This window comes from Nothobranchius furzeri, chromosome 3, assembly GCF_043380555.1.
Source record: "Nothobranchius furzeri strain GRZ-AD chromosome 3, NfurGRZ-RIMD1, whole genome shotgun sequence".
NCBI classification, from domain to species: Eukaryota; Metazoa; Chordata; class Actinopteri; order Cyprinodontiformes; family Nothobranchiidae; genus Nothobranchius; species Nothobranchius furzeri.
In genome coordinates, this window is record NC_091743.1 from 2,681,173 (window position 1) to 2,702,690 (window position 21,518).

Here is a 21,518-nt window from a genome sequence, read left to right on the forward strand (position 1 = left end):
GCAACATGTCACCTGTTGACTTTCATGTTTTGGAGCAGAAAAAGAGCATGAAACCACAATAATCCTAGCTCGGCTTGCTCCGCTCTGCTCACCTGTTCCAGCTACACACCTGCATCTGTGGGGTGGGCTCTGGGCTGATCAGGAGTTCATCAGCGAGGCTCCTGTTGTTCTGTTCATCTTCATCACAGACAACAGTCGCTCGTGTAGGTTTGTGCTGCTGAACATGGAGAGCAGCTGGACCACGCCGTTGGGTCGGTGTGTCGGGGAGGAGAGATTAAAGCTGCAGCAGCCAGAGTCACACCGACTGGAGCGTGTCGCTGACTTTAGCAGCCGTCTGTCAGCCGAGAACAGACTACGGAGCGGTTAAAATCTCCGTTTCTGGGCTTCAAAGTCAGATAATTGGACTGACGCAAAGCACTATGGGACTTGCAGTCTTTGTGGCCAAATGGGCTAATGGGCCAGTTTTAATATATATTTGATCTGACGGGCCAAATTTGGCCAGAGGGCCTGAGTTTGACACCTGTGGTGTACAGCAGTGGTTCCTAACCTGGGGGTCCCGACCCCCACAAGGGGGCGCCAAAGCCTCTCAGTGGGTCGCCAGGACCTCTCCACTTTAAGGGGTTAAAACTTCATTTATTACTTGTTTATAGCCTACATTTTGCTCACATTTTTTTTCATGAGTGAAAATTTTACTGATATTAAGACAGGAAATAATTAGTACAGAAAAAGTAACACACTTAAGAACATTTTGCTCAGCTCACTGTTTTATTTTCAAGTGTCAAAAGTTCATTAAAGATAGGACTGGTTGATTAATCACAGCCTTTACAGTAAATAATCTAGTATAAACAGTAATATACACATTTAAGTACATTTTGCTCAGTGTATTTTTATGTGTCGAACGTTTATTGAAAGGAATGATTGATTTATCCGTGTTTACAAGAAACGATGTGTTCAGAAAAGGAATACAAACTGTCAAGCACATTATGCTCTGTTTGGTTTTGTTAATGACTTTGTTCTGTACTGGAGCCTACTGTTACTGTTATCTATTGAATCAAAGCATATTAAAATGTGCTTGAACAATTTTATCATTTCTTAATAATGTTTGTACTGGAAGAGAGAATGGGAGGGGGTCGTCAGAAATTTTACTGGTAAAAACCGGGTCCCTTGGGAAAAAGGTTGGGAACCACTGGTCTACAGCATATGACATAATGTATGTATAGCTTGTATTTGCTTCACTCTTATTTCACTCTGCCCCCAGCGATATGGATGTTATTATAACTGCAGTTGCAGCGTTGCACCACTATAGGGGCGCTGTATCAGCAGCGGTGCACCGAAAAGCGCTAAAACTGCTGCAGAAAAAGATCAAACAGCTTCACATCAGAGCAGGGCTGTACAGCGCGACGTAAAACACTGTCGGTGCGTGTGAGTCTATTTTTAAACGTAGCACTGGTGCAACATCTTTGAATTACTATTTTCTCCAGAACTTTATTGAACAAAAGTAAGAAAAATGATTTTTACTGGTGAACAGTGTGGAAATCTGGATGCAGTGGAGGAAAATAAAGGAACCAGCAAAGGCACAAAGGCAGAACCGGTCCAAAGTTTGGGATGAAAAGTGCAGCTACACGCAGATGGGCTAATGCTAAAGCTAACGGTAGCAGTCTCACGATCAAGTGGCGCACAGAAAAATATATGATGATGTAAAACTGAGAAAGACTCAACTGTACATGCTGATGAAAAGTCCCCACCATCCTGTTTGTTCTGCATCCTGCAGCGCTACGGATCAGAACCGCTGCAGATACGGTCACATTACTGCTACAAGGCTACGGCAAGCCGTTTGGTATCTAATTCACAAACGCTTCTATCTTTGAACATAATTTAAACTGGATTATTGCCAACCCGTACATAACAGACACGCCACCATTACACTGTTAGCAGCAGAAATGACATGTTATTAGCATTTCCAACACAAATGCATGTTAATGAAATACATTATATTTTACTGCATGTATTTATGTGTTATTGTGACTAAGATGAGTGTTATTAATACAAACCTAACATGTTACTGAAATGTAGGTCACATGTTTAAAAACATTTAACTATAAATATCAGATGGAAAAAGGAACTAAACACCAATCTAATGCATATTATTGAGCCTTTCATAATAAGAGTCCGTTATTTCCGCCTGATAGTTTTGTTGTTTTATTTCATATTTTTAGTAGCAAACCAGTTTAGTTTCACTTGAAACGTCAAATGGAATATTCTATTAATCTACAGAAGCTTAGATTAGAACACCTAACGACAACATATGTGGCCTTTAAAAAGTGAAGCAGTTGAATGCACAGAGTACGCATGTGCTGGCGCACGGTCAGGATGGTACCGCCTCTGCCTCGGTCTGAGCCAGGAAACACCCTGAGAGAGAAAAGGCCAAAGGTACCCATCAGGTTAAGTTGATGCATTTTAGTGCAAGCCTGTGACAACGAGCCTAAAGTCTAACCGAGACTGTCCTGTGTTGACAATCACCCGTTTCCACTTGAAATCTAGCATAAACCATGGAAAAAGCAGTAGCTGTCAAACTGGAGCGCACTAACAAACCAACAACCCTAAATCAAAGCACCAGGTGAGTGAGTGAGTGAGTGAGTGAGTGAGTGAGAGAGAGAGAGTTTATGTTTATGTATTTAGCAGACGCTTTTGTCCAAAGCGACTTACAAGTGATAATCGGCATGTTGCCCTTGAGGCTAACAACAACAACAACAACAACAACTTGACATCAGTCATGGAGAGGAGGGAACAAGGAGTGGACGGTAGAGGGGGGGACGGGTGCAGGGAGGGTGCTAGTTTAGAAGATGCTCTCTGAAGAGCAGGGTCTTCAGGAGTTTCTTGAAAATTGAAAAGGAAGCTCCTGTTCTGGTAGTGCTTGGAAGGTCATTCCACATTTGTGGAACGATGCATGAGAAGAGTCTGGATTGTCCTGAGCGTGGTGTAGGCACTGCTAGCCGACCATCCTGTGATGACCGCAGTGGCCGGGCCGAGACGTAAGCCTTTGCAAGAGGATTCAGGTAGATGGGAGCCGTACCATCTCAGACTTTGTACGCTAGTGTTAGCAATTTGAATTTGATGCGTGCTGTAGGGCTGCAACAACGAATCGATGAATTCGATGAAAATCGATTACTAAAAGCGTTGGCAACGAATTGCGTCATCGATTCGTTGTGTTGCGCAACTCTTCCAAAAGCCCCCTCCCCTCCCGCCCGCCGTTGCGCGCAGACCGGAGAGCAGGCAGGTGTTTGTAAGAGGAACATGGCAGAAGCAGCGAGACCCCAAAAAAGTTAAAACTTCTAAAGTTTGGGAGCATTTTCAGTGAAATCAGGCGAAGACATGCAACGTTTGTAGGTCAGACTTAGCATGGCACGGGGATACTACGGTGATGATGCAGCGTCTTAAACGCAAGCATGTCAGAATCATCAGCGAGGAAGGAGAGAGCTCGGTGTCCGGGTAAGTTAAAAACTTTTCAAAAGTGATTCACCCAAGCCCCAGATTATTACACAGGCTAGACATGCCCTAAGCTCGTAAAAAAAAGTCTATAAAATCGTAAGCGCGACGCTATTTGATAGTCAGGGGGGGGGGGGGGGGGACTCGCGCCGCTGCGAACCGGTTCCGCCGTCACATTCCCGCAGAAACTGGTTGATCACACCGGGGCCAGACTACTAACATGTGGTTTTACAACCACAATGTCCTCAGAAGCAAAAACGCTTTTAAAAGGGAGGGAGGAGTCCTAACTGTTGCTGCAGGCGTGTTGTGTGAGAGTGCAGTTATATACTGGTTAATATATTTTTGGGTTCAGTTGCTTTCATGTGGCCTAATGTGAGTCTATTTGGGATCATTGGAATGATCAGCAGCATTTCTTGATGTGACTTTATGGCAGTTGCCCAGGGCATCATCGCAAGGAGGATGGCATTCATTTACTTTTGTTTTATTTGGTATTTTTTCAGTCATTTTTGGAAATAGTGATTAATTTTGATTAATTCACAGCCTATGTTTAATTACATTTAAAAATTAGTTGTTTGACATCCCCAGTTATAATAAATGTCTACAGATGAGATCAAACAAAACAGATGAGAATTGCCCTTAAAGAGCAAGTCACCCCCAAATAAACTTTTTTTTGCTGATAAACTAAATAAGTGAGTGTCTAATCGTGCTGCAGACACGTGTCGTCAATAATTTGGCACTTCAGTGCATCTTAGTTAAAATTTAAATATTCTGCCTAAAACTGGCAGTGCTGTGCCGTTGTCAGGTAAAAACTCTGCACTGTATTTTAATTTAAATCTGCCACCGCTATTGGCTAAGAAGTATGCTATGATGTAAACTGGTACATTATGATGTCACAATGCTGTCGTGAGCCTGATTGTGTGTGTATTTGTTAGCGGCTCCGCCCTCTCGGTCTGCCAGGCAACAGCATGTGTTGCATTTTTCAAACATGAAGCGGGAGTGGAGTTAGACTCTGGTAGGGGTTGACTTGCTCTTTAAGCTGTTTAACTTGGACCAAGCATTTTAGGTCACAGATAGGTGTAGCTTAGGGTCTCTGTCTATACGCCTTATAAGACAATTTAGGTGATGGCATGTTGTTTTTCTGCTATTGAACTGTTTTCTAATAATGTTGTGTTTAATAAAGTGAAGGAAGGAGAAAAATAACGTTTCCCTGGCAGTTTTTAAAAATGTCCCTATGTAATCCGATTAATCGATTAATCGTGTCGAGACCCCATCCGATTAATCGATTATCCAAATAATCGTTTGTTGCAGCCCTAGCGTGCTGCTAGCGGTAGCCAGTGGAGCTCAACGAACAGAGGAGTGACGTGTGCTCTTTTTGGCTGATTGAAGACCAGACGCGCCGCTGCGCTGCTGAGATAGAGAGAGATGGAGAGATAGAGATAAAGAGAGAGAGAGAGAGAGAGAGAGAGAGAGGATCGGAGGACGCTCCTCCAAACACGCGTTATTATTTTCATAATTTAATTATTATTTCTCCTGGAAGCGCTCAGTCAGACCGAGTGTTGTGATGTCGGGAGATCCGGTCTTGGGGAGGGGGCGGGGTCAGTGACGGCGGCTGCAGCGTGATCATCTGTCTCTTTTATTTAGGGACACGGAGAAGTTAAAAGGAGAGAGAGATAGAAGATAGAAGTTCTTGTTCCACTTTATTATTTTGTTTCATGAAGATAAACTGATGTTAAATTCAGCTTAAAGAGAAACTGGGAGGAAGCTTTGGTTCATTTTAAGTTACAGGAGGTCTTGTTTCCTATCTGCTCCTCCAGAGACAGCGTGGACATGAGGGTGAAAGGGTGAGGGTCCCACAGGACAGGTCAGTGGAAAGGTTTGTAGTTAGCTGGTTAGTGAAGGAGATCCATCAGCTGGGTTAGGGCTGCTCAATTAATCAAATTTTAATCACAATTACGATCTGAGTTTTGAATGATTTTACAAAAAAAACAAGCCGATTATTTGCTCCTCCCACTTGTGCTGCCCTGAGTTACAAATGAAGCGCTCCGTTGCCAACTTAGCGACTTTGACGCTATTTCTAGCAGCTTCTCAGACCCCCTTCTTGACTTTTTAATCCTAAAAGTACCTAGCGAACACCTCAGAAACATCTCTGGTAACCCTTAGCTACTTTCTGGATAACTGTCGTCGACATTTCCTGCAGGTGCTAAACACTCCGCCTGCGCTCCGGACCGTTCTTCAGGACATTAGGAAAGGGAATGATGTAGTGATGTGTCAGTCGCTAAAGACGGAGCCGGCTCCCTGTTGGATTAACCAGAGTGAGTGACACACACCGCACCTGCGGACTCCTGAGCCGCTAAAAATGGCTATATGTGTGCGTGCGGCGCGCTAAACACACGTGCAGCTTGCCCCGATTGCTGTGAGATCGGGTTGGGGGGTGCAGCTGTGGTTGGGACAATTATTACATTAACTGATGGACCTGTAAATAAATAGTTTATAAATAAGGTAGAAATAAGTTCCTCACGCTGATAACTAATAACTAACCTCTCTGAGGACACGGTGCTAGTGCACTCTCCTACAGCACCTTGACACGACTCAATAAATGCTATACAACATTTAGTGAACAGTAATTTGCATGTATTTGTTATAAATGCCACTGTATAATTCTTGCTGTCAGTATTTGCCAGATATTGGTATTTGGTTCTGTACTGGTTAGACTTACATGAGTTAAACCAAGGTCTACAGCCCTTGGGTCATAGACTATGAGCTATAAGTATATTGGTCTTTTTATACTGGGAATCAGGAGTTCTTTTAGTGATCATCTTGTTTATTATTTATTTTTGTCCTGATTGTGCCCTGAGCAGTTTTATGACTGAATAAAAACAAATAAAATCAACATAAATTGAAAAATCGTCCTAAATATCGAGATCTCAATTTCAGTCACAATAATCGTGATTATTAATGTTTTTGCCATAATCGAGCAGCCCTAAACTGGGTAATTTAATCCTAATCCAGCCCACAGCCTCCTGCTGGTGTTATTACCAGAAAGAATAAAACACACATCTTAAATATTATTGGAGTGTAGAATTTGTTTTGTGTTTTATTATTTTCTGCATCAAACAGAACTTGATTCATGCTCCAACATTTCAGAAATGAACCGCTGGGTTCAAATAAAATAAACTCAGTCAAACATTTCATTTGGTGTTATTTCTGACACCCTTCAGCTGCGGCATAAATATCTGACTCTAGAGCTGCTCAGAGACATTAAACACTCACATATGAACCCATTATGGATTTTATTATTACATTATGTGTACGATAGTTGCGTTTTCGCATTCTACTTCTATAAACTGTGTGGCTAACAGGATGTGTTAGCTAAGGCTTTAGCTCCGTGGAGATCTGGAGCTCTCAAACTGTGGTAGAGCACCTTTCATAAACCCGTTCACACGACTGAATGAGCTTACTTTATTATTCATCAGGCAAAACACGTGAGAGTTTGGTTTATGTTCACAAAAAAAACAAGATCACGAATGATCGTTGTAGGGCTGAAACGATTCCTCGAGTACCTCCAATAATTTGAGTACACAAAAGCCTCGAATCAAATTCTCTGCCTCGAGGATTCGTTTAATTCATGTTTAATTAATTCATGGCTTTGCCATCACCCGGGGTCATGTTTCACCCGGACTGAAATAAGTGACGCACATACACACTGAATGCACACGCGAGTAGTGAATGTAACTTAAGTTTCTCTTAAGCCATGGCGGACAACGTGGACCCGGTGGAGTGTGAAAAGACACAAAATGCCAAAGGTGTGGGACCATTCTTCACGTCATGAGGTGGAAAACGTAGTCCAGTGTAAATACTGTAAAATGGATTTATCCTACCACAACACCACGTCCTCCATGCTGCAGCACCTGACCAGGAAACAGCCACAAGTCACTTCTGCAAGCGGACTCGGAGGTCCGCTATACATTCTGCGAACACGGTGCGACTTTTTCGTTTGTAGCGCTCAGTTTCAGCTGACACGGTGCGTCTGCTAGCAACACGTCGGACCTAAAAACGTGCTAAAAATAGCAGTTTTTACACAACATGTCGGACTTTTTACTGTGTTGTTATTGATGTTGTTGTCCCTCGGATCGCTGCAGGAGGACACAGGTATTTATGGAGGAAAACAAAAACAGTAAATAAATGTTTTGTGATCAGTATAATTGGACATAACCACGGCAAACATGCTTTCTCGACAATCCTCGTTACTGTGTGTGAGAAAAAGTGTAGAAATTAAAACGGACGTGTGTTAGTAGGGAAACAGCTGGTGAGCCATGTTTGCGCGTGCGCCGTGAGCGGTTCTGGTTCTGTTTGGGCCGCAGCCGCTCGCAGCGCTACTCCAACAGTTATCCTCCTAGTTTCTGTCTGGCTCGCCGGGCTCGCAGATTCTCACACGAGGGGAAAACGGGCTCAGGTTGTTTACTCAGGCGTTTGTTTACTGTGAAGTAAAGTTGAAGAGCTGAAGGTTTGAAAACTAATTTTGAATAAAACTTGAAGAATAACTGGCAACTGCTTGTTCATTTTAAGAGGTCTTTCATGTTTTATAACATGCTGTTTGATATGAGGGTTTACAAACACAAAAGGCTCATTTATTAGAGTACTCCATTACAAAAATATTCCATAGCTGCAGCCCTAGATCATAGGATGAACTTGTTCAGGTACAACACCGCCGTGTTTTATAAAAACTCTTCCCCTCTCAGACGTCCCTTGGTTTGGTGCTGGTCGTGTTTTTGTTTTTTGTTCTGTTAAAATTTAAAATAGGACTGCAGCCATTGGATAATTTAGTTTTTGAATATTCTATTAAATCTTCTGATTAATCAAATATTCCACCTAACATGTTTCGAGTGAGACGACCGTGGTCTGCTGCTAAAAATATGAAATAAAGCAACTATGAGGCTGAAGTGTCAGACTTTGTTATGAAAGGCTCCATAATATGTGTTACATTGGTGTGTAGTTCCCATCTGATGTTTAGTTGATATTTTATTAAACAAAATCGACCTACATATCAGTAACAGTTTGTATTCATGTCACTCATCTCAGTCAAAAGAACATATTTATAAGTGTATCCAAATTAAACTTCATGTACTTCATGTAACATGGTCAGTAGTAAGCTACTGGATAATGGGCTCGATGCACGCGAGGCGGCAAACGACCACAATCAGCGAAATTCGTCGCGTCTCTTCTGTTACCAGACACACGGGAGGCGATCCGCGGCAGAGGCCGGCGGCAAAGCAATCGACGCGTTCTGTTCCATGGCCAAATCGAATCTTCCGTTGTTTTGATTTAAACGATTAGATTGTATGTCAAATACGTAAATGTTTTTGTTAGGTCTGCTATTGCACGAGATAAACTTACAAAAACGTTTCACACTTACCTGACGTGTTACTTCTGGCACCAACAACTTCCCACGCCGCGGCCTTTCTCTGAATATCTCTACATTCTTTGGTAGAAATACTGTACAGGTCTGGGAAATCCGTCACAGCACGTATCAACTTCTCCTCCATGTTTGCTCGGAGGTGTGCGGAGCATCCTGTCCGCTCATTGGTCAGTGAGTGAAACCTCCGTTGATTGGTCCTCGTCCGAGCGACAGCGATGAAAAGTTGAAAATGTTTCAACTTTCTGGGATCGCGTCGCTGGGTCGCCTGTGCACGACACGTGCACAAGCGCAAAATTTCACACGCACGTTTTTTGCGTTTTTCTTAGGAGGGAGACCCGCGATTATCGCTTTGTTGCGCATGTCTCATTGAAAATGAATGGAGGAGAGGCGATGTCGCCTCCCGTGTGTCGAGCCCATAACATTTCATTTCTACAAAACACGTACTGGTGACATATTCATAATGTACGAGTTATCAATAATCCAGTTTAAATTATGCTTGAAGATAGACACTTTTGTGAATTACATGCTACAGTGACTTGCCATACCCTGCTGCAGCGTATGGAGCAGACCTGAAGCAGCAGCAACCCGGCTGCTGCTCCGTAGCGCTGCAGACAGCTAGGATAAACAGAGTGAGGGGGACTTTTCTTCTGCTTGTAGAGATTAGATCATCTTAGTTTCACAGCCTTCGTGTTTCTTCAGATGATCGTGAGCCTGCTGCCCGCTAGCATTAGCTGGTTTCTCGGTTTTCCTCCACAGCACCTAGACTAGCACGTCCGTGAACAGCATCTTCCTCACACAACAGCAAGTACCTTACCTTGCAGCCCTGGTTAAAACTAAGATTAGGCTTCTCTCTCAGAATCAACGTCAGTGATGCCACTTCTCTGAATGGGCTCGACACACGGGAGGCGACATCGCCTCTCCTCCATTCATTTTCAATGAGACATGCGCGACAAAGCGATAATCGCGGGTCTCCCTCCTACCAAGCGAAACGCGAAAAACGTGCGTGTGAAAGTTTACACTCGTGCACGTGCCGTGCACGGACGACCCGGCGACGCGATCCCAGAAAGTTGAAATATTTTCAACTTTTCATCGCTGTCGCTCGGGCGAGGACCAATCAACGGAGGTTTCATTCACTGACCAATGAGCAGACAGGATGCTCCGCACACCTCCGAGCAAACATGGAGGAGAAGTTGATTATTATTATGTTTTATAGTAAAATCAGCAGTAAGATTTCACATAACTCTAGCAGCACCTTGTGAAACATCATATCTACCGCTTTATTAACTCTGAACCGCTTAAATCACCTTAATTCCCTCCAACCTGACACAGCCAAGCAAAACAACGGAAGTTTCGATTTCGCCATGGAACAGAACGCGTCGACGGCTTTGCCGCTGCCGCGGGTCGCCTACCGTGTGTCGAGCCCATTACTATTGGATTTGTTGACAAAGTAGAAATTTTTTTTTAATGGGATGTTGATGTTAGTGGGAAATGATTTAACATGTCACTGGTCCTTTTGGTCCAGTGACATGTTAGTGTGCCTTTATAACTACTGTAGTTTGTCGTCGTAATGCTTCAGGCGCGACGGTTTTAAGCATCGGTGAGTTTCCACCGGGGTCATTAACAAGTGCAGCTGGTTTCACAAGAAGGTAACTTGTAATAGTACTCTGTGACAGACCGATACAAGGCTGCCTCATTGGGAAGTGGAATGAAACAATTACACGGTTTCCTCATTTTTAAAATCTGAAAGGAGGGAATGCGTTTGTGTCCAGCCCCCGTGTCAACAACTGGACCTCTCTGGTCTTCAGTCTTTGCCTCACTACTTAGCTTGTGAGTTAAAATCACACACGCTGGGCTGCAAGGCCTTCTGCGGGTTTTCCTCTGGAAAAAGTCAAAAATGATTTGTCTACATTAACTCGCTGTTATTTTTCCCAGATCACATAGCCGGTAGCACTCATACCTGCATCGGTGTCCGATGATGTCATTTGCTACTGAGTTACAACCAGTCAGCATGAGTTAACCTAAAGTGTTGCTCAGCATCTTATCCTGGCCATTCCAAGTACACCTGTCCAAGTTCCTGAAAACAGCCCGTAGGACCGGCCCAGGGAGGCGGAGAAGTTCTGGTAAGCTACACCGGGTCCAGACCGTGGAAACCCGGCTTCAGACCCGGGCTGGTGTCTATCTGTAGCCCTAATAGGGCTGGACGTGTCTCCCCCCCCCAGGCTGAAATAATTTGGGGGGAAAATCTATGAGTTTCTGCAAAATTCAGAAAATGAGAATAGACAGTTCCCTCTGCTTCGTTAATAAACTAACGGAATTTATCAGAAAATTATTAGATTAGCGTTAAGAAAGGCGTGTAATCAGGCATTACGCTGTCCAGCCATCTTCATATGACGGAGAAACAGTAGCTCTCCAAACCAAACGCTCCGTTTACGGCCAGCCTCGCCGCCTGGAGAAGCGCCGTAACAAAGCTCCTCTCTGCTGCGGGTCACCAGACGAGTCCAGGAGCAGACAGGACTCGAACCGTAATAATCATACGCTATTGTCATACTTTACTGATTAAGAACAATTATAGAACAACGAGACTTGAATGCTTTAAAGTAATGACTGACCAATGATATCGTTAATGAACAGGACCAATCTTCTTTGTCCTCCAGGGTTAATTGTGGAGTACCACAGGGTACGTACCACAGGCTCTACTGCTTCGAGTCCGCTCTGCCCAACACCGCTGAAGGTATATGGCAAGCCACTGTAGCATTTAAATGCATCTATCTGTAAACATAATTTAAACTGCATCATTGTTAACCCGTACGTAATCGCAGTAGAAATTAAATGTTATTAGCATTTCCAGTAGCTTACTCCTGAAATATTAATGAAATATATTAAATTTTAAAAAGGAGAGAAAATTTTTCCCCTAGAAGTTTCATTTTCCTGTTTAATCCGACGATCCAAATAATCGTTAGTTGCAGCCCTAAATATTAATGATTCATAGTTTGATGAAACACACTTTGTTGAATACCTTTCATATTTTTTACTTTGGCAAGTTAAAGAGAAGCGGCACACTCGTCATAATGTCAAACCATTCAAGTTTGTGGTCGGACAACATTAAAAGGTAACGTAATATATGTGCTTCGCTTTCTGAAACAAGGGACTAAAGTCCTCCAACTGTGGGTCAGGGGCCTTTATGGTGCTCTGCACTTGCTATTAAAAGTACCCAACAGTAAGCAGTCAGACTTGGAATAGTGAACATCTGGTAATGGTGCATCCCTACTTTTCCCACATGAACGTAACAATAAAACAGATCCGTGCAACGTCCCAAAACACGAGTGGCACCTTCAGGACAACCTTAACGTACGATCGGCTTACCTGTGTGACTCCTCGTGTGTATTTTAAGCCGACACGCCTTGTCGTAGGTCTTGTCACATCCGGGGTAAGTGCATGCGAAGTGGCCCGTTTCTCTGAAGTGAGTGCGGTTATGGGAGAACAGGGCACTGAATGTGATGAAGGTTTTCTCACAGCCTGTGGAGGAAAGGAGTGTTAGTGCTAATACTGGTTAGCATCAATGTAAGCAGCAGCACCCACCTGGATATTCACACCTATGGGGTCTCTGTGGTTCAAAGTGTACCCTCTGGTGATTGGTGAGGCGTGTGATGCTGCGGAACTTCTCACTGCAGCTCTCACAAGTGAAGGCGTTGTCCTGCTCATGGACTTTAACATGAGCCTTAAGATTGTAGACGGTGGTGAACCGCCGCCCGCAGCCCTCAAACTGGCAGATGTGTGGTCGCTGCTTGTTGTGGGACTGCAGGTGTCGTTTCAGCTTGTACGAGGTAGCAAAAGCCCACCCACAGCCTTCCACGATGCACTGGTAAGGCCGCGGGTCCTCGGTGTGGTTCAGAAGGTGGACCTTAAGTTTCTGGCGAGACTCAAATGTGCATGAGCAGCCTGGTTCAGGACAGTCAAAGGGGGTCACGGTGTCTTTTTTTGGCCTGATTAGTGGTAGAGGGCTTGTGTTGGCATTGTCACATTCTGCCATGGTGCCTTTGGGCAACGAAGTGACCAAATCGATCTCTGTCAAAGTGCACAGTGCCCCTGCCTCCTGTTTCACTATGGGACAGGAATCAAACGAAAGCTCTGAAAACGAGCTGTCATCCACCAGAGTCAGTTCCGAGTCACTGACCGGTCTGGGCTCTTCCTGCTGCTGAGGACCAGCTACAGCTAGGGTGCTGATCTTCCCGATTGACTTGGTGCCACTGTCATAGTTGAGAAGAACGATGTCCTCATGGTCTTTCATGCCCAGGTGCTCCTTTAGGCTCACCAGGTCATCGTCCTTACGGACATGTCCGTCAGGAGGCGCAGCGAGAGTCAACACTCCGTTCTCTATGGTCACTACTATGCTCTGGTTGTTTATCGTGATGGTTCCGGAGAAGGTGTCACTGGCAGGGACCGGGTCGGTACCGGGGTTACAGGCATGATCCGACTCTTCCACAGCCTCCACGACGCCCGCCGCCTCGGAACTCAACGCGATGTTTTCATCGATTCCAGTCAGCTCTCTCACCAGCTTCCTGTCGCCCGCGTCGGTACAAATCTGCCCACACATCTTATCGCCATACTTGTTCGTTAACACAACGTGTTCGACGTTTATCACGGCAGAACCTTCGGGAATGAAGCTGAGCGCAGAATCCGTTTTCGCGGACTGTGTGTGAGGACAGGCCGGGCTGAGCTCGCTTAACGGGACGCCGACTCCTTCCATGGGGCCGAGGCGACTGGCCTTGGAGCTCCCCGCGTCTTCGGCTTTCACCTGACTTCCGCCGAAGTCACATGACAGACGTCTGCTGGTCTCGGCCAGCCCATCGTCGTGAAGAGCGTTCAAGACAACCAGCAGGTCCTGTGTGCGTTTGGCGGCCTTGCTGACGGAGGTCGAGCTCCTAGAAGCGGCAGCGCTGTTGCTCGCTACAGAAGGCTGCTGGTGTAAAGTCGGGCAAGGCAACGCCAGCTGCCGCTGCGGCACCAGGTCCTCTTCCTCCTCGAACAGAGGCAGCGCCATTTGCAGGACGGCGTCCCCGCTCTCGTCGTATTTCCAGCCTGTCCTGTTGAGCTCGTGCGAAACAAGAAGCGCATTTAGATCACTTTCTTTGTCTGCGTTCAAGTGATGCAGTCCCAAAACAGCTCTTTCATCCGAGAGGGTGACGCTAGTCCCCGACTGGGTTTTGCAGACAGGCGAATAGCTGCCATTTTCTGCCAGCAGGCGGGACGGTGATGTCTTCGATCTGGCGTTGTGGTTTTCATTTTGAGGCTCGGGCGGACCCGGATGCCTGTCCGTTTCCTTTTTGGCGTTAAGAAAACGAGGCAAGGACTGGAGTGTTGCTGAAGGGGCCCCGTGCAGGCCGCCATGTTGAGAGCGAATGTTGGGAGCATCAGAAAGCCCCTGCATTTCCATCTTGGTGTCCCTGTAGCAGCTACACTAAACAGGCCCCGCCCCTGTAACCGGAGAAGATGCGTACAGTTTACAGGCCAAGTGCTGCCTTCAGGGTCCACACGGAAATCCCAGACACGTCCAGTTCAAGCTAAAAAGACATAATAATCAATAGGGGTGTGGCCAAGTCACAAGTCTTTCCAGTCAAGTCTCGAGTAAAGTCAAAAATATTGGCTGTGTCTCAATTCAGGGTCTGCATCCTACGTCGGCCGGTTACGTGACAGCGCCGCGACTAGGCCTGTCCCAATTCGAAGACTCCTTCAAATGTGGTCGACGAATGCGGCCTTCTTTTCGCCTGAATGAAGGATGGGTCCGGTGCATCCTTCAATAGGTAGCATTTCCCAAGATGCCTTGCGGGCCGGCCAGCAGAAAAACTTAGAAACAATGGCGGACAGTGAAGCGGGAGCTGTCGGAGAGGATTGCGCATATAAATGTAAGTATAAACTTGAAAACTGTTAGGTTAAGGACTTTTTGTGATACATGAACGTTATTTTAGTCAGAAATGTTACAGTAAAAGTGCTTGTATTGCGGTCTCGGCTCGTATGTTCGGCCGCTCGGTGTCGTACTTCTCCCGCTACGTTTCCCCCTGATTTTAATAGAAGTTTGTATTTTAGGAACAAAAGAGAAAACCAGGGAATTTATTAAGCTTAGGACGGAGATGGACCACATGATCACCGGAGCAAAGTATTCGGCGGCTGTGGCATGGAGGTACAATAACATCTCATATTTTAAAAACTCGTTTGAGTTTATTTTTTCTGCGAAAACATGAAAGGAATAACCCGTTGTCCTCTTTTCTCTTCCTGTTTCTTTTCTTACATGTTTGTTAAGACTATTCTGGAGAAAATGGGCATCCAGGGGAAGGTGCCAGCGATGAGCTTCTGGAGCTGATCAGGGAGGACATGAGGCTGCAGAGGGAGGCAGAGCAGCAGAGGGCCCAGGAGAGAAGGGAGAACTTTGACAGCTTTTTACTTTGCTAGAAAAAAATGGTTAATAAAGATTAAACATGTACATATAAAAGAAATATCTAAATAAAATCAGTTCTGCATTAAACTCTTGAATTTTATTTTTGTTTACAAATGAGAATTGTTTACTAGAGGGTATCCGCTGGGTCTTGAAAAGTCTTAAAAGGTGATAAATCGGTTTTGGTCAAATTAAGACCCTTAGAAAGTATTAAAAACTATGATCACATCTTTGCTCAGGCTCAGCTAGTCTAAAGTATTTTCTCTGAATTAGCTCTCCAACAGTCAAGGAAATGATTAACCCCCAGAGACCCACGGTTGTAATATTACAACATCAGATTTAAGTCTACAAGAATAAACCTTCCCCATTTTTTTTCTTTTTAAAACCACATTTACATTGCTAATAGGTCCTATTGTTCAGTTCTGCAACACTATTGGCTGTTAAAATGTGTAAATAGGCCCGTTTATCTGGCCTCCTAGAACAACGTGAAAGGTTAAAAAAAGATTTTGCAGTTGTTTTCTAAATTTGGGTCTCTGGGGGTTAAAAAGCTAAATAAAACGTCGAGCTCCATCGTTTAAAGTTCCTTCTCCCTTCTGCCCAGCGGTTCCACGGTTGCTAGGCGACGGAACGTTCGCGGAGGGCGTTCATGAAGACTAGGCCTGTCCAAATTCACAGCCGTTAACATCCGGTCTACCCGGCCGACGGAGGACGCAGCCCACGTCGGCCGGGTGGGCTGGGTCCTTCGAAGGATGCAGACCCTGAATTGAGACACAGCCATTGTTTTTGACAATATTGAATATTGTCCAAGATGCCACACATCCTGCATCTACTCTCTTCCATCTCCTCCCATCTGGCAGACGCGATAGATCACTGTACACAAAAACCACCAGACACAAGAACAGTTTCTTTCCTTCAGCCATTTCTCTCCTGAATCTGTAGATTATTTTACCTTCCTTTTACTATAGTTTTTAATACTTATTCAGTATGCTTATGGATATGTGTGTGTGTGTGTGTGTGTGTGTGTGCGCGCGTGTGTGTGGGTATGTATATATGTGTGTGTGTAAATGAACATGTGTGTGGGTATACATGTTCATATGTGTTTTTAGGTATTTTTATTCTCATTTATTGTGGTTGTTGTATGTTTTAGAGAGCGAACATCTACCGAAGACAAATTCCTTGTAAATGTACTTTTACTTGGCCAATAAATCTGAAATCTGAATCTGAATCTGAAAAACAACCAAGTCAAGTCCAAAGTCAATGATGTGGAAGTCCAAGTCCTTAACTTTGAATTTTCAAGTCATAATCAACTCATCTGTCCAACTTAAATTTAATGACAATGATAATAAATATATTCCAGAAATAAAGTTTCTTAAAGCTTCATTTATTTGCTCAAACAAGCCGAAAGTGAAACTGACTATAAACAAAGTGCTGCTGCATTTAGCAGTCCAAGGTCACACCCAGAACGATGAATCATTTATGAGTTTTGTCCATGTCGGGCCACTTTTGTGCAAAAATATCAAATATGCTCAAGTCAAAAGATGCAAGTTGATTCAAGTCGCAAGTCATTGGCGTTCAAGTCCAAGTCAAGTCGTAAGTATTGATTTTATCAAGTCAAGTCAGAAGTCATTAAAATAATGACTCGAGTCTGACTCAAGTCCTGGTCATGTGACTCGAGTCCACACTTCTGATAATCAGCACTTAAGAACCAATTAAAATACTTTCATATTAGGGAGCCCCAGTCACCTCATGGGTTCATGAACGGGACTATAAAAGTTATTTTCTGGTCTGTTTGCCTCATGCCCTGAATCAAACGTGCTGTACGTCATTTTAATGATAAATATTGTGTGTTTCTACTATGTCTTTCATGTAATCTGAGATTTATTAGCTTGTAAAAATTGGTAAATAAAATGATAACAAATTAGATGTGTCATATATGACGTCACAGCAGAATCTCCTCCCCCCAGTGGAGCTGCTACGTTCCACGACCAGATTTATAGTCTTCTCGTCTAATGCTCCTTCTGTCATCCTGGAAGAAGGATGTGAAGATTGCTGAACTTTTCTTTCTTTTTCTCTGTGTCCGGTTGGATGAGACGAGCGGTTGGAGTCCTGTACACGTTTTCACACAAAACCTAAAATAGCTTTTGCCATTTGTAGAAAATAAGCTCTTTCCTGGCATCAACATGTGTCTAAAATTCAGACATTGTATGTGAAATCAATACACACCAAACAAGATCAGCCAATAATTTTTATTGGCTTATAAACTCCCACTCACTTCTTTGGCAGATAGAGTTAGGGTTGCAGGTGGCGTCTGGAAACATTAATACTTCCTTTGCTAGATGGTGGCTATCAGTCAGTCTCCAGCATTTGCTGTGTCCCGGTAAAAGCAAATGAAACATCATGCCATGCATGAATTCCCAGCTGTAGTAAAGCACAGGATACGGTTGATATTGTATAAATGTAGCCACAGGTTGAGACTTACACTCTCAGCCAACCGGAACAGCTGTGTCAAGCTGCGTCCGCCTGGGACGAAAGCAGCAGCAGTCAGATCCATGAATCAGACGATCCAGAGGAAGAGGAATCAGAACCACCTCCAACCTTATTTTAATGTTGTTGTCGACCAAAAATGGAGCAAAGCATCATTTTACCTGCTGTTATTCTCGACTGAAGCAACACTCAACGTCTATGAGCAAAAGAAAAATGTGGAAAAGGAAAGCAGGAAGAAATGTTATTTCAGTTTTTACATTTAGCTTGTATTTTATTTAAAATATCATTGTTTGTGTTGTATTGTTTGGAGAAAGAATCCCAACAACATAAAATTATTTGAAAGGTTTTGTCATTTTGAAAATAAGTTGTGAACAGGCAGTGGAGTGCAATCAGGGGCTGTGAACGAGCCGTTTCTCCCCTCCCTGAAAGCACTCATCAGGTCGTCTAGGTCTCAACCATGAACACTGTTTCCAACTAGTAGCACAGCATAAGTTTGGTGGCATAACTGAAGCGTCAGCCCTTGTGTCTCACCCCTCCGGGGTAAAGACGTACGTGTCTACCTGCGCGTGTACACAGAGCAAACAAGCTCGACCCAGACGCTGCTCCATCGACACCTAGCAAAATGCACCATTATCCTATACCTGTGATCACTAGCATCAGAGGAAGGTCACACACAGCAAACCGCTTTCGCAACCTTCTAAACCTCCGCTCGCTAAAACCAACTCCCCCCGAAGTCGCCCACCTGTCTATGGGACTGTGGAACTGCCAATCAGCTGTAAACAAAGCAGACTTCATTACCGCATATGCTAACCACCTGTCACTCGATGCACTGGCCCTCACTGAGACCTGGATCCAACCATGTGACAATGCTACCCCAACTGCTCTCTCAGTTAACCACACTTTCTCCCACACTTCTCGTGTATCTGGCCGAGGTGGTGGAACGGGCATGTTCATTTCCAACAAATGGATATATAGTCAGTTGCTACCAATCACTAAATACAACTCCTTTCAATACCATGCCATCCAGGTAATTGTACTGGGAAAATTATTTTTGGTTGTCATATATCGCCAACCAGGTCAACCCTGCTCTCCTCCATTCCTGAGCACGACTGTCCCACAATGGTCCTTGGAGACATGAATATACACCTGGACAATCCCAGCTCATCAGGCTTCCTGTCACTAATGTCATCATTTGATCTAAAACTAGTACAAAGCCCTCCAACTCACAAAGCTGGAAAAGCACTTGACCTCATTTTCACCAGAAACTGTGCCGTAGACACAATCTCTGTCACACCGCTGCATCTTTCCGATCATTACTTCATCCATTTCAGCTCGACTCTACAAGGGAGGTCCACTGCTTCCTCCCCAATGGTCTCATTCCGCCGCAACCTCCACAATCTTGCACCCAACCACTTCTCCTCTCTTGTTGCCTCCACTCTTCCATCTCCCAGCACATTCTCTGCTTATGAAGTGAATGATGCCACCGAGTCACTCTGCTCCACACTCTGCTCTTGTCTTAATAACTTGTGTCCTTTAGCCACTAGACCTGCTAGATCCTCTCAGTCACACCCTTGGCTAAATGATACCCTCCGGGCTCTACGCACCAATCTTAGAGCTGCAGAACGGAAATGGCACAAAACAAGAGATCCTGGTGATCTATTGAAATTTCATGAATTACTGTCCTCATTCTCTGCCAGCATCACTGATGCAAAGAAAGCTTTCTACACTGACAAAATTCTCAGCTCTACTGACTCTCAGAAACTATTTTCAACATTCAAAACTCTGCTCACCCCTCCGTCTCCACCTCCAGCCAACAGTCTATCAGCTGACACCTTTGCCTCATTCTTCACTGACAAAGTGGCAGCGATAAGAAAACAGTTTACTCAACTGGCCACCCCTGAACATTCACTACCACAAACTCCTTCTAGCCCAACCATCTCAGGCCCTACTGCTTCATTTTCCTCTTTCTCCACTGTCACTGAGAACTGTCTGTCCAAGCTTCTACATGCCCACCGGACCCCATTCCAACTAAGCTGCTCCAAGCTATTGCTCCTACAGTAGCCGCAGCAGTCAGACATGTCATCAACGCTTCACTGACATCCGGTACATTTCCCACCTCTCTCAAGCATGCTCAGGTTAAACCGCTGCTAAAAAACCATCTCTTCCTCCAAATCATGTGGAGAACTACCGACCTATCTCTCTCCTCCATTTTCTGTCCAAAACCATTGAAAGAGTGGCTTTCAAGCAGATCATAGAATACCTCTCACAAAACTGTCTGCTTGACCCTTACCAATCTGGGTTCAAAAAGGGCCACTCCACTGAAACTGCTCTGTTAGCAGTGATGGAATCCTTAAAAGAAGCTAGAGCGACAGGTAAATCCTCAGTGCTTATCCTGCTCGACTTGTCGGCTGCATTTGACGCTGTCAACCATGGCTTCCTTTTGTCCACACTCTCTAGCATGGGCATCACAGAGAAAGCACACGCCTGGTTTGAATCGTACCTCACAGGACGATCATTCAGTGTATCTTGGCTTGGACAATCCTCTACCGTGCACTATCTTGCCACAGGAGTCCCCCAGGGCTCGGTACTAGGACCTCTTCTCTTTGCCATATACACCACCTCACTGGGTGAGATCATTCGATCACATGGCTTCTCCTACCACTGCTATGCAGACGACACCCAGCTCTATCTGTCATTTCCACCGGACGACCACACTGTCTCTGCACGAATATCAAACTGTCTCTCTGACATATCAACATGGATGAAATCCCACCATCTCCAACTCAACCTCTCTAAAACTGACCTACTTGTCATCCCAGCAAAACCATCCATACAGCACAATATCTCAATCCGAAATTACTTCCTATCTCTGGCTCCTTCAAAGGCAGTTCGAAATCTGAGTTTTGGGATTGATAAACACCTGACCTTTAAAGATGCTCGTTCATGCCGCTTTGCGCTGTACAACATACGAAAGATCAGACCATACCTAACACAACATGCCACCCAGCTCCTGGTGCAACCTACTGTCATCTCCCGCCTCGATTACTGCAATGCCCTTCTAACTGGTCTTCCAGGCTGTACTGTGAGACCTCTTCAAATGGTCCAGAACGCAGCGGCGCGTCTGGTCTTCAATCAGCCAACAAGAGCACACGTCACTCCTCTGTTCATTGAGCTCCACTGGCTACCGCTAGCAGCACGCATCAAATTCAAATTGCTAACACTAGCATACAAAGTCCGAGATGGTACGGCTCCCATCTACCTGAATCCTCTTGCAAAGGCTTACGTCTCGGCCCGGCCGCTCCGGTCATCGCGGGATCGTCGGCTAGCAGTGCCTACACCACGCTCAGGACAATCCAGACTCTTCTCATGCATCATTCCACAAATGTGGAATGACCTTCCTAACACTACCAGAACTGTGGCTTCCTTTTCAATTTTCAAGAAACTCCTGAAGACCCTGCTCTTCAGAGAGCATCTTCTAAACTAGCACCCTCCCTGCACCCGTCCCCCCTCTCTACTGTCCACTCCTTGTTCCCTCCTCTCCATGACTGATGTCAAGTAGTTGTTGTTATTGTTGTTGTTAGCCTCAAGGGCAACATGCCGATTATCACTTGTAAGTTGCTTTGGACAAAAGCGTCTGCTAAATACATAAACATTAAAAGTCCTTTAAAAGCTGAACTTGCTTATAACTGCTCTTAATGCACT

The 21,518-nt window shown here is 44.8% G+C and overlaps 1 protein-coding gene and 1 long non-coding RNA gene across 2 annotated transcripts in view; one reads left to right on the forward strand and one right to left on the reverse strand.

Moving 5' to 3' along the window:
- Nucleotides 1–14,528, reverse strand: part of si:dkey-156n14.3 (zinc finger protein ZXDC) — a 46,186-nt gene extending 31,658 nt beyond the window's left edge. The window contains exons 1-2 of the mRNA XM_054733976.2: nucleotides 12,482–14,528; nucleotides 12,266–12,418 (exon numbers count right to left, since the gene is read on the reverse strand). Of these exons, the coding sequence (XP_054589951.2) occupies nucleotides 12,266–12,418; nucleotides 12,482–14,336 (2,008 nt within the window). The 5' untranslated portion in view covers nucleotides 14,337–14,528. The remainder of the gene's footprint in view (nucleotides 1–12,265; nucleotides 12,419–12,481) is intronic.
- A 53-nt stretch (nucleotides 14,529–14,581) lies between these two features.
- On the forward strand, nucleotides 14,582–15,425 carry LOC139068818 (uncharacterized). The gene is made up of 3 exons (XR_011520064.1): nucleotides 14,582–14,805; nucleotides 14,987–15,080; nucleotides 15,201–15,425. It is a non-coding gene; the product is annotated as an uncharacterized lncRNA (long non-coding RNA).
- Nucleotides 15,426–21,518: the final 6,093 nt, after the last annotated feature.